This window comes from Penicillium maclennaniae (assembly GCF_028827695.1).
Source record: "Penicillium maclennaniae strain IBT 15551 chromosome Unknown utg000007l:1.0-4884863.0:1.0-4888362.0, whole genome shotgun sequence".
Classification (NCBI taxonomy): Eukaryota; Fungi; Ascomycota; class Eurotiomycetes; order Eurotiales; family Aspergillaceae; genus Penicillium; species Penicillium maclennaniae.
The window spans coordinates 243,137-256,015 of NW_026623219.1; the positions used below are offsets into that span (position 1 = coordinate 243,137).

The 12,879-nt window shown below is 50.3% G+C and overlaps 4 protein-coding genes across 4 annotated transcripts; 2 read left to right on the forward strand and 2 right to left on the reverse strand.

Moving 5' to 3' along the window:
- Positions 1-463: 463 nt before the first annotated feature.
- Positions 464-2,146, reverse strand: N7477_007304 (URC4/urg3 family protein; the record flags this gene model as incomplete). The annotated part of the gene is made up of 2 exons (XM_056968967.1): positions 464-1,197; positions 1,255-2,146. 2 exons carry the CDS (start codon positions 2,144-2,146, stop codon positions 464-466), a joined length of 1,626 nt encoding a protein of 541 aa, XP_056818999.1.
- Positions 2,147-5,590: 3,444 nt separating this feature from the next.
- Positions 5,591-6,805, forward strand: N7477_007305 (agmatine deiminase family protein; the record flags this gene model as incomplete). Its single annotated transcript, XM_056968968.1, has 1 exon — positions 5,591-6,805. One exon carries the CDS (start codon positions 5,591-5,593, stop codon positions 6,803-6,805), a length of 1,215 nt encoding a protein of 404 aa, XP_056819000.1.
- A 1,364-nt stretch (positions 6,806-8,169) lies between these two features.
- Positions 8,170-9,589, forward strand: N7477_007306 (type III PLP-dependent enzyme; the record flags this gene model as incomplete). Its single annotated transcript, XM_056968969.1, has 5 exons — positions 8,170-8,401; positions 8,465-8,860; positions 8,919-9,315; positions 9,365-9,444; positions 9,498-9,589. 5 exons carry the CDS (start codon positions 8,170-8,172, stop codon positions 9,587-9,589), a joined length of 1,197 nt encoding a protein of 398 aa, XP_056819001.1.
- Positions 9,590-10,550: 961 nt separating this feature from the next.
- On the reverse strand, positions 10,551-12,047 carry N7477_007307 (putative clock controled protein (Ccg-8); the record flags this gene model as incomplete). The annotated part of the gene is made up of 1 exon (XM_056968970.1): positions 10,551-12,047. One exon carries the CDS (start codon positions 12,045-12,047, stop codon positions 10,551-10,553), a length of 1,497 nt encoding a protein of 498 aa, XP_056819002.1.
- Between the last annotated feature and the right edge of the window lie 832 nt (positions 12,048-12,879).

Genomic DNA, 12,879 nt, shown 5'->3' on the forward strand with positions numbered 1-12,879 from the left:
ATCTAGCGTATGAGGTCTTTTGAGCTTCTAGGGTATGATTCGGGAAAAAGCTGATAGTCAGGAATGATGTGTATTGTTTTGTGAAGGGCAAGGACAAGCATCCGGTATAGCCGAGGTACCGATGGAAACGTCATACCTTGCCAGTTAGTTAGGTATGCAATCTATAGTAACAGGAATCTCGTTATATGCAGCCACGAATGGTTTGGGGGTGGTATAAGAATAAGGCTGATTGGGAGAAAAGAAAAAGGGTAAGAGTGGTATCCGAGAATGAAACGCAGCGATCACCATTGCTGGCAAATCATGCAAAAGGCCTCAATCGGAAAGAAAAACAAGAACTGTGAATATCAAAGACGAAGAGGCCATCATCAAATCAAAGGGGTCGTCATCAGCATTTCATAAGGACCACCATATCTTGGTAGACCAGGTATCCAATAATCGATTAAACTCGTGCGTATATAGGGCATTAGAAGACCGTGCCGTCGGAACGAATCATAATGGGCGGCTCCTTAGTGTTGGGCCTGGAAACTTCGGCGATTTCACGACCGCCCTGGTTGAAGTTAGCATAAATGCGTTTCGTGGGAAGAAAGAAAGGAATGCGGACCTTCCATGTGCCAGCTTCCAGCATTTGGGCCAGCGTCAATTGCTCCTCGGAACCACTAAGTCCCAGCTGGGAGTTAACCTCATCGAGTAGCTCGTCCAGGAAGCCAACAGTGGCAGCGCGCCATTCCACAATTACGTCGTCGTCGGTAGAAAAGAGCGGCACCACCTCCACACTGGGCTGACCCTTTATCTGCGCATTCTCCTTGTATGCTCGAATGCCACGCTCCAAGTCTGGTCCCTTCAGAGTCAATAGACCCATATCGATCAGAAGGCCGCCATTACGGTATTCAGGAAGACCCGTCAATAATTCACTGCCGGCAAAGTGGATATTCATCAATTTCGACATTGGCACCATAATCGAGTAGCAAAGCCACTGCGTCAGCTTGTGGAACGGCATGATAGTCTCCCACGGCTGCGAGGGCGGAGATCGGGGGAGGATCGAGCAGGGCCATGCATCCCCGATAGTCGCACCGTCGATTTGGGTTCGCGACTCGGGCCAGATTGATGAGAGGCCATCCATGAGAACAGACCATAGTGTGGTTATAGGGACAATGGGGACGGATGAAGCCAGCGTCGAAGGATGACCAAGCAGGTAGTCTGAAAAAAGCATTTAGCAGGCGATCAAATTCCTGGGAACATACAATTCCATCTTACCGAGCATGTTTCCAGGCCGGGCATCCACGCCAAAGAAATCCTGGTTATTCAAAGCTTCTGCCAATCGCACCAACAGGCCAGTGCGACCTTCCAGCCCGGCCAGCGGATTCTGATCGGAATGTTGCATCCCCTTGGCCAACTTTTCGACTGTCACCCTTTTCAATCCGGCACCATCCACCTGGCACGGCTCTGTCGGATCGCCGCTGAAAAGACCTGACTTAAACATCTCCAAGCTGGCGACAGCCAAACCTTCACTCCGTCCGTAGATTTTGCCAGACTCTTTGGATTTGTAGGACCAATTATTACCGGCTCCGGCATCGAGCAGTACCGACACCACGAATAGGTCGATCAAGCGGCGCGTCCGCTCCTGAGCGTCAACACTGCTCGGCCATGACTGGAGGAGCTGATTAATTCGGGGCCTACCACCGACATCGAAATGTTGCCAGCGGCCGTGAGGCGGAATGCTTGCGTAATCGGGCGCATAGTCGCGCTTTTTCCACGATATAGGGGTTAGAAACCGGCTTTGAAAGTTCGGGTCCAGTGGATCGGAGGGGGCCATGTTTACCTTGATGATCGACACAACATAGGACGCAGTGGCCTTGAGTTTGCTCATGTCGACATCGAAGTGGTTCAGTCGATTGCACCTGGCTCTACCCATGACCAGCGCTGCGCGTTCGCGTACGGCATGGATGCTTCGGAGATAGGCGGCGGGGTCTAATGCTGGGTCCGGCGGGTTTGAAATGGGGAGCTCAGGGATGGATGCCGGAAGACCACTACCCTTGTAACCGGGGGACCTTAACGAGGTGTTGGAATTTCGAGCGCTGTTGACAGAGACGAAGGATTCATTCTCGTCCTTTTCGCTGTTTTTCGAGTTGCGCTTGAAGAGGCCCATGGTCGCGATCACAGGGGAGAAACGGTGGGTGTTGAGGTCGGAGCGACTCCCATTAATTCAATATCAATCTTGAAGAGGGGGGAAAAAAAAATAAGTCGCCTGGGTATGTTGATTTTTTTACCCAAGCTCCAGGGTAATAAAAGTCGAGCGGGGCGGTCGGTGGTCCGGCTCTCGACAATCTCCACGGTTTAGGGACGCGGATCTAGGTGGTCTTGCCCCGAGCCTCGAAGTGGGGAGACGGCCGAGAAATTATTAATTTCGACTATGTCAATATAGGGGAGGTTGTCCACCTTAAAAAAAAAAAGAAAACAATATGATGTGCAAAAGGAAACAACCCGTCGAACATGACGAGAAGAGGGAGCTCGATACCAGAAAAGGGAGGATGAGCTATGTTTAAGAGTTTGTGCTTCGTATTTTGGTCAAATGGGGGAACCTTGAGTAAACGCTAGGTTCAACCTTTAGGGCCCGAAGATCCTTCTATGAATGGTTCACCAGAGCATGGTACGTGTATAGATCGCTAGCGCGGGTAAATTGTCTGGACTTTCGACTCTGGTGTAGCTTAGTGCACCAACAGGCTGTGTAGGCTACGCTAAGATGGCACGGACTACCTTGAGCGGGACTTCGAGGCGGCTAAGTGTTTTGAGTGGTGGTAAGTTCGCGCATCGCGTCAAGAAGAGAGGTGGATTGTTGCTCGAAATCTTGGGTCGCCCCCCGAGTCCCATTTTTCTGTCGGGTCCGTCTATGACGATAGTTACTGTCCCCTCCCCCCTAGTTCGGGATCTCTTGGAGCCATGGATTCCCGGCTGCGGTGTGGAGGGTACTATACTGTAGTACCTGTATCCAGGAATGGCTATGACTCGTGGGATCCCATTTCACATGCAATCCCATGGACCGAGTGAATTCTCCGCTCAAGGTATGGCGGACATACTCCCCAGTCAGCACTAGCGGGGTCACTGCAAGAGACGCGGTGTCAGTCAATGGGAAGTGGAGGACAGTCTTGTCTCGGAGCTTGTTTTAATATTTTTTTTTTTTACGAATTAGTGTCGAAGAGCTTGTAGAAAGACTTTGTACAGCGAGGGCCAAGGATGGCCCTCTTACCTCACGATCGGGACCCGAGCAAGGTCTAGATCGAGCAGCACGCTCCAAGAGCTCGTTAGAATAGTGGACAGTGCGAGACATCTTCGGAAAGACCGCATTCCCCTGGCGATCAATGAGTGACCCGAGAGGGTCTCAATCTCCGCCCACCCCTCCCGAGAAGCACGGGCCCGGGTTTCATCTTTAAACCCTGTAATATTTGCCCCTTCTGGGCGGACTCCGGTCTTAGTTAAAGGTATATTATCTAAAAGACATTCCTGGACTAGGATGTAGGGGTATTCGTTAGTACCGAGAATGGAGTCGTGAGGTAAACATGGCCTAGCTAAAGTATCGGCCCACGCAGGCAATGAATTTTCACCTCGTTTCCCTCCGTTACCACGCGGCTCCTACCCGAAGACTCCGCTACGCCTTCAAAATAAAGAAAACAACCAAAAAAAAAAAAGCGGAAAGCGGAGAATTGACTTTTCTCTGTTTTCCCGTCTGGGACTAAGCGGAACTCGCCAACATCAACACAGCATACTTGAACCACTCGCTTCCACTTCTCGCAGGAAATTGCTTGAAACGAGAATAGCCCTTCCGGTGGCTGGCCTTAGCTGCAGCTCGAATCGAACGGTTGATTCTAGGAGGCTTGCACTTGCATCCACTGGCTCCTTCTGAGTGATTCTGCCTGCTCGATCCTTCAAATATGGCACTTGTAGCCCTTGTCACGGACCGTCCGACGTAGCATGCCTGCTCCGTGGTGATATCGTGTACCTTAGCGTGGACCATGTGAGTGGTTCTCGCGGGCGGGAAGGTCGCACGGTTCATTGCCAAATGTTGGCCACGGAGAGAGCCGCCCCGGTTGCTCCACCACATTGTGAAGCGTTCACAATTTTTTATTTTGGGGACCCGGCCTCGTATTTCCGATAAAGTACCGACGTCAGTTGGGTCCTTGCTGGCCAGTCAAATTGGCTGCTCCGCGTTCGGTTAACTCTAAAGCTCCATGGCGTTCGGAACTTGAGCGAATTTGCCCTAACGAGTTTTTTAGACGACCTTATGTACGAGCGGGACACTCATTGAATTTGCCCAAAACTTCCCCGTGAGACCTCCATGATTGTGCTAGTCCCAGAAGAGTTTGATGCACACAGCACATTCGATTGACATTGTCCGTTGTCTGCGAGTGCCCTTTTTTTTTTTGGTGCGCGACTTGTGGCAAACTCGTCGGCGCATTGGTCTGTAAATTCAAGAGTGGGCCTCTGTGAAGCGCTGCAGAAGGCGTCAATCTCTCTTTCAGACAAGCTTTGGGCTAACCAGTGCCCGTGTTTGGTGTGTGGCGGTCGGACTCATACGTAGAAGTCACGATACGTTCACATTTGTGAGGCAATTAGCTCTATGTAGACCACAAATGAACATATACTTAGTTGGGATCAAATCACTATAGGCCAATGTCTGTTACAGAAACTTCGTGTAGTATGCCACAAGCAGATGTTAAACGAACCAACGAAGATTCGTTTCCAGAACGGATCCGGCAGCAATAAATCCTCGACAATCGAGGCTGGTAGTGAAAACTGCTGGCAACGGGACTTTGGAACGCAAGAGAGCAAAGCGCCTAGTCATTGATCCAGAAACAGAAGGGCGTTATATTGTTATGAGCATGTACTAAGATAGTACCTAAAGGGCCATATTTAGGAGAATAGGAGGGATGGGAGATACGAAGTCGCATGGTGAGTTGAAGTGCGCGCTTACTACGGTGTAAGAAGATGGTTGCCTAACAGCAATTATGCTGATCTTTTTGGTCCGCATTTCGGTTACTTAGCATTTATGGTGGTCCTCACACCAATATAGGGTATTACTTGACGGTCTTCATTGAAAGAGATCGTTCATTTTGTTCGAATCTACCCCGTGGAATAGATTGAGAGAATTTAAGCGTCTAGGCCTGTTGACTCATCTTTTCGATCGGGTTCCAGTGCGGAAAATGTGCCTAAGTAGGAAATGACATCCTTTTATCAATTTCGATCTGTGTCATGAAGGCCGCGAAACTGTCGCGAAAAGCGGAGATTGCATGGTTGTCAAGCCACCCACTATGTAAACTTCCAACAGCTTCATATCAACCAGAAGCACCACTCAAAAATATCAGGAAGGAAAAGGGCTTGACCGAAGGCACACGGATCACCATGCAGCTAGGCGTTTCCTGAGAACAGCAATCAAAAACCAGAGAATCAAAGCGTATTGCACTGGTGCAACCAGTGCCTCGCCGTTACACCGACTCCTTCTATACTCAGAGCCTTTGTACCTCAGAGGCTTCCTGATATCTCAAAAGAAGTGAAAATACTTCTGAAAGCTTGCAAAGAGGCAGAGCAAAAGATCAAGATGAGTTTCCTGATCAAATTTCGCAAATCCCTGCTGGGGAGCTTCTGTGCTGGGATATTTGCACGCTTCCACAGACGACCCACCGATGGCCAGGTGGACCACCAGCGAGGGCAGTATGTGCTCCCAGCAGAAAGCGATCCACATGAGGCAACGATTCTCGGATTTCCTGCTCGCTGCTCCCTACCGCCAGAGCAATATAACGCAGTCTGTCGCGAGCTCGCAGAACTGGCAGCTGCGATCACTGAGTTTGAACCCGTCCGCATCTACGTGCGACCCGAAGATAAATCGTGGGCAGAGTCCGTGCTAAAAGAGAGCGTCAAAGGCGGGTCAAGGGTAAGTCTCATTCCCTGTCCCGTCAACCACTGCTGGGTTCGTGATACCGGTCCAGTATATGTTCACGACGCGACGGGGACGCACTCAGAAAGAAGATTTGCGTTGAACTTCCGATTCAATGAATGGGGTGGCAAGAAACCCGAGAATGATGGAAAGTGCTGGGGTCAGCAATGGCCCTTGATGGATGAGAAGACACTGCAAGAGAATACGGAATTCGCGCAGTGGGTCATTGAACATGACACCGACCCGTCGCCAGTGACCTGCATCAATGCTCCCATCCGCCTCGAGGGCGGTGCTCTAGTGACAGACGGCGAGGGTACTCTGCTCATCACCGAGAGCAGCATCATCTGTGAAGCCCGTAACCCTGGCATGTCCAAATCGGAGATTGAGACCGAGCTGAGACGACTACTGGGCGTCGAAAAAGTGATTTGGTTCCCAGGGCGCCGAAACCTGGACATCACCGACGCGCACATGGACGCAGAAGCAAGATTTGTGCGGCCGGGAGTCGTTGTCATCACGAGACCGCATGAGGGTGAGATTGACGTGTGGAATGAGATGTCGGCAGAGATCCACGAAATTCTGGTCCGCGAAACTGACGCCAAGGGGCGACGCATAGAGATCCACAGCATCGACGAGCCTGACCCGCGAGACTTGGTCCAAAATCCTGATGACGAGCTCATCACCTCGTACGTCAATTTCATCTTTGTGAATGGGGGTCTCATTATTCCCAAATATGGCGACGCATTGAAGGATCAGCAAGCGCTTCAGACTCTACAGACGTTGATGCCAGAGCGAGTGATCCGACAGGTCTATTCCAACGCCATTCCTCTGACTGGCGGAGTGCTGCATTGCGTCACTCAGCAGATCCCTGTGGCGAAGTGATTGTCAAATGGAAACTCGATTGAATGTTCTGGGCCCTATGCTGAGTCTGCTGCATTTATGACCTGCCTGCCAATGTTCGCAGGTTTTTGATCTGTTGTCCTCAAACCCCGATAGCCCAATAAGTATAGTTTCATAAGTATACCCAGGCTTCTATGATATCTAGTGCTCATAATATCTGGAACCGCTCCGATGCTACAGAATCTCCGACAGGCGTAAACCACGTGTAGTAAAATTCTAGCCACGGGAAGGTCGGTGTGGACACAGTGCACATGCACATATTTCACTAGGCCTTATTATACGCATGAAGGGGTGAACTAGCATGAGCCAGGGGTTCAAAACTAGGAACGAAACAAACTTGAGCTTACTGGCACCCGAGATGCACCAAGTCTACATTACGGTGGGCTTGATGCACAGTTATTGGGAGGCTGGGGTCACAAACCGGGTGGCCTAAGCTATAGCTGGGAAGAGTGGAGCAACAGTACCCCTAGATCTCCATTTGCCTGCATTTACTATGCACAAGCATTGCCACCAGGGTTTTTTCAGTACAAAAAATGCAATTGAAACTAAGTATACCTCCAGAGAGCTGATGTAGTCTCTGCGGCTAAACTCGCAATTCAAGTATCAGAAAGTATGTCTGTGTTTAGACCTTTGATTCAAGTCCAAATGCTAATCTACTGAACTTTTAGCAAGCGGGAAGACTCCACACAGATGCAGCGACAAGAAGGCCAATCAAAACCCAACGCACAGATCATGTAGTCGCATGTGTGACGAGTGAGCCATTTCTGGCGTCCCACAAATCTCGATCCATCCGATCAAACCTCCGATGAGCGCCTGGGGAGAACCCATGGACTGAAGCGGGAACCGATCCTGCACAGTCTCACTATTGCACAGAGTCGATACAACTCTGCCGTCTCAAGCTCCAAGCGGGTAAATGCACGCTGACATTTGCTATGTCCTGGATCTTTGTGTCTCGTTAGACCTCCATTTGACTCTTCAGATGTACACCATCGGTCTTAGCCTCTCAAATTCATCATCTTGACCTCGTGTCATGTCACTAGCGGACGATCTCTACAGCCGATTGACCCTCTTGCAGCAATTTGGTATGCAAACCTGCTCTCCGCCAGGCCCAGGTAGCTGAAGTGGATCCAAACTACTGTACATGTTTATATCTACTGTCACCCACCTGTGACCCGAAATCGGCTCAGATGTCAATACATTTTCTATTTCGCAGATCTTGGCCACTGTATCATAGTCGGGTTTCTGACAATTTTCGTGCCAGTTTGGTCCTGTGCTTCGTAATGCATCTTCATTCCAACAATCTTCCGATCCCTATTCCCTTACTCCGAAAACACGATCCCGCAGTCATGGATTTGCTCCCAGCCCAGCAAGAAATCTTTGGTCCGGAGAAGATCCCAGTCATTTCACAGCCAGCCCCCAGCCAATTGGTTGATCTTGCAATCGAAAGCCAAATCTCTCGCATAACAAAGCGAGCATTCCTTGGTGGAGATGAATCCTTCTTTGTCGCGGACTTGGGAAGAGTTACTCAGCAACATCGACGATGGATGAAAAGTCTCCCCGGAGTGCAACCATATTACGGTAGGAAATCAGGATCAAAATAAGAAAATCGGGAAAAGGAAAACCAATATTGACGAAGCCCAGCGGTAAAATGCAACTCCGATCCAACTCTACTAAAGCTCCTCGCGAATCTTGGCACCGGCTTTGACTGCGCTTCCATAGAGGGGATGCGCGCCGTTCTAAACCTGGGTGTAGATCCAGCCCGAATCATTTTCGCCAACCCGTGCAAATCACCAGCATCCTTGATATTCGCACGCAAAGCAGGCATATTTTGTACGACATTTGACAATATCGACGAGCTAGATACTATCAAGAAACACATGCCCGAGTCGCAGCTTATTCTTCGCATTTACGCAAACGATGACAGTGCTTTGATCTCGCTCGGCGAGAAATTTGGTGCTCAATTGGATACCACGGCCACACTGTTATCTCGAGCGTGGGAGCTAGGACTGGAAGTTATTGGGGTGAGCTTTCATGTTGGTAAGAAAAGAAGGGCAATAGATTGTTGAAGACAATTCTGCTCACAAGGAAATGTCAGGAACTGGAGCGAAAAACCTGGATGCCTTTGGCAGGGCAATTGAAGATGCTAGAGTTGCCTTCTCGCAAGCCGAGAGACTTGGGTTCAAACCTACGATCTTGGACATTGGTGGTGGGTTCCAAGATGATTGTTTCGAAGATGTAGCATCAATGATCCGACAATCGATCCGTGCCGAGTTTCCAAAGGGGGTAACGACTATTGCAGAACCAGGGAGATACTATGCATGCCAAGCATATACGCTCATCACTCGAGTCCTTTCTCGTCGAAGACAACTCGGCAGTGCGGCTGCTTCTGGTGTCCCAGACATGCTGTATCAGAGTGACGGAGTATATGGAAACTTTCTGAATGTGATCATGGAGAAGGAGATAATGGTACCCCGCTTGATTGGAGGCAAGAGGTCATCTGGAGAGCATAGATACTCAATTTGGGGGGCCTACGTGTGATAGTGTCGACTGCGTTGCAAAAGACGCGCTATTTGACTCTGAGGTCAAAGTAGGGGACTGGCTAAGATATGACAATATGGGTGGTCAGTCTCCAGAACCTTGGAGGGGCGTGGTAGGCATCGCTAACTGCTGATAGCATACACCACTACAACGTCTACACGATTTAATGGCTTCGATAGCTCCCACGACACGTTCTACGTGAATAGTGAGACACTATCAGGTTACTAGCTGCGGATATATACCAGAGCCTTCTTAAGGTTCTAGCACTTTGCTAAGAACCGCAAAATCGAAGATTTTGCCTGAGAGGTAGACACTGGCTATCACCATGTCACCTACGTTCCAATGTATTGAAAGAACGCTGGACGTTGAGGTCCAATTATAGGCACTACGCTCACCATCTAAAAATACAGGTAATGAGAGTATGAACGACAAGCAAATGCCATGATGTATTGCCAGATAGGGGAACTGAAAAATGCACTTTCAACTCCACGTCAGTTATCAATGTTACACCCGTCTTTCTATCCTTCCCCATTTGATCGGAAATGGTAACTTCGGGTAGATAGAAATAGGTGGAGATCGAACAGCTTCGATCGCGAGATCAAATTTTTATAGAAGAGGTTGTTCTTGATCATTTCTCAGATAGCGAGTCATTGCTTGAAGAATCTTGGATTGCTGGACGGACCTTTACAGAAAGCCTTGCACTTTTGGTCTGGTAAAGGCGACAAGACCCGAGTCCTGTTATGATCAGGAGATGAGAGGCTAATGATTCATATCACATTCCAATGTGATAACAAGGGCCAAGCCCCTTTCAAAATGTAAACCCTTAGACAAGGCTGCAAGGCTATCCGGCATTCTTGAATAGAATTGGCTGGACCTGGGATTCTAGACCCACAGGGCAAGATCTGGGATTCGGGGCCGAGATAACTAGCTCTGTAGCTAGGAGGCTAGTCAGGCTAGTCAGGCTAGTCAAGCCGAGAACCCAGACCTAGCTTGTTAGATATACAGCTACGAGACGTCCCAAGAATTTAAAAAGAATAGAAGATACCGTCGGGCTCGCTGAATTTCCCATCGCACGGCTAAGGAGTGAAAGATCGAAACAAATATGGATATCAATCAAAAAGAAATGTAAGACCGAAGATCAAAATCAACAAAAAAAAAATCAGACCGAAAAACCGAAGAGACAAAGACATCATGTTTTCTCGGTACCTGTCATTTGGACATCCTCCGGAGCAGCCTCAGTGATGATAGGCTGCTTGATGTCCATGCCGTACGGTTGAGCGTCCGGCGCAAGGGGCTGTTCTTTCTCCGCATCCTGTGCGGCTTTGTTCCCAGGGCGCTTTCGTCCCAGGCGTTCACACCAGTGCTCTGCACTTACCAGGGTGTCGTTGACCACGCCACTGACCTGACCCAAGATATCCAGACCTTCGTTGGCCAAGACCAGAATGCGATGGGCGCCAACAGTTGCATCTGACGACGCCGCGGGAGAGTCGGGAGGCGGCTGCGAGGTGCTGGCCATTTGGAATCGGTGAGGCAGAGATGTCAAGTGTCGGCGAACCAAGTGACGGGCGTTCTCGGGCAAAGCACCTCCAGCGTACTTGGACACGACATCGACAACCTGTTTCAATGTCGAAAGCACGTCTTCCTTGACGGCTTGAATGCGCTGGGTAAGAATAGACGCATTTTCAGGACTGCTCGATCGCTCTCCATTTTCGGCTTCACTCTGCTGCCGTAAGCGGGTCTTTTGGTTCTCCCACTCCGTAACGGCACTCTGCAGAGCTACGATCGCTCTACCAAGCCGTCCATTCGCCCACCGCAGCCAAGCTAGACAATACGTCAGACTGCGCAGCGACTCCTCGCTCATCGCAACACCAAGGCCCGAAGTCGAAATAACCAGCCGACTCTGCCAGGTGGGCGGAGCCTGCCGCCCGGGCTTTTCCTCATAGCGAGGAGATCTTGTGTCGTCATAAGGCGGGAGAGTGTCAGCCATGGAGAGATCTGAGGAACTTCGCGCGCGGGGCTGATCGGTGATCTCAGCACCTCGCTCGACATCCATCTGCTCCCCCGCTACCTTGCGACGTTTGCTAGCGGGTTTCGTGTCGGTAGACGAGTCCCGTCGCTGTAGCGCCCAGCGCAATCCGCTTTCAACACCCGTCCTCCGTCCAACCGTTCCAACGGTGTTCGCGACGGGCGAACCAATGTTGCGCTCGATGAACTCGGCGCCGGACTTGAAACGCGCCGAGTAAGACTTGGACGAGGTATATGCGGAGACAGATTTGGAGATAGTCGAGGAGATCAGCGGGTGAGAGGAGGTTAAGAGAGAAAGAAGAGGTTCCGGCTGTGGAGGGTCTGGTGAAGCTACGGAGATGGTCTGTGATGCTCGCGGGGAGTGACCGAATTCTGCAGCGATCCACGATCCAAGAATTAGCCGGTGTCCAAGCCGCATCCCCAACAAACGCGCGTAACGGTTCAGCCTCGGGACAAACTCACCGGAACGAAGGCCTTCAAGGGCTTGCGCCGCCTCCAGGTCGTCCATCGATAGTACGCTGGCGGCGCGACGAGAGCGGTCTTGCGGATCGTACTCCATTATGGGGGCATGGTGAGGATGTATATAAGGATTCACAACCTTAGGAACTTGAGTATCATCCATGCCGGGGTCTTTGACGAAGAAATGGTAAGAAGTGCCCATTTTCACGTGAAGGTGGAAAGTCCTTAGTCATGAAGGCGGTTCACATGTCACCCCAACAAGTTTTACCCAAGATTACCGAATCACTGTAACACTATGACACTTTTTACACTGTTCATACATTGCCATTTGACTCTTGACTTGCTTGGGAACGCCGAATGTCGCTTCAAGCGGGGGGGGAGAAAGGGGTAGGATGGACTATGACTGGTCGTGCATATTATGCAGCTTCCTTTTGGGGCAACAAACGCCCCCCCTGGTACACTTCCAAATTCCCTGTGGAGTGGAAATCAGTATACGAGAACGAACAGGGTTCGCGGAATACACTGCCTCGTCACATGTGGTACACCTATGGGTCACCCTTTTGTACTTTCGTTTTCTACAGTGTCGGATGTACTCACATCGATCCCGTCACAGCTGAGTCCGAGCCCTCCGTAACAACTGCCGGGCGCAAACCTGAGAGGCCCAAGCAGTAGCCCTTCCCAGACTAAGTCGCCCCGACGCTTTTGCCTAAATGGCCTATCTTCATGTGACCTGCCTCGATTTTGAGTCGGTGTCATTGCTGATTTGTGTTCCTAGCTTGCGGGTGATTTGTCTCTTTAGCGGTGATACGTGATCGAGCTCGGACGGGTGCCGAATTGAATGTGATGTTCATATGAATGTCTCGGCGGGCGATACTGCGGGCCGCAAGACAGCGTGTGCACGCTTGCCACCCGATCCCAGATCCAGATCTGAAGAATGCTGCGATTGGCTCTTGGATACGATGGGGATTACGGAGGAAATCTAGGAGAGGATGCTCATTACATTGAAACGATTCATCAAGTTGTCAGTATCTAAT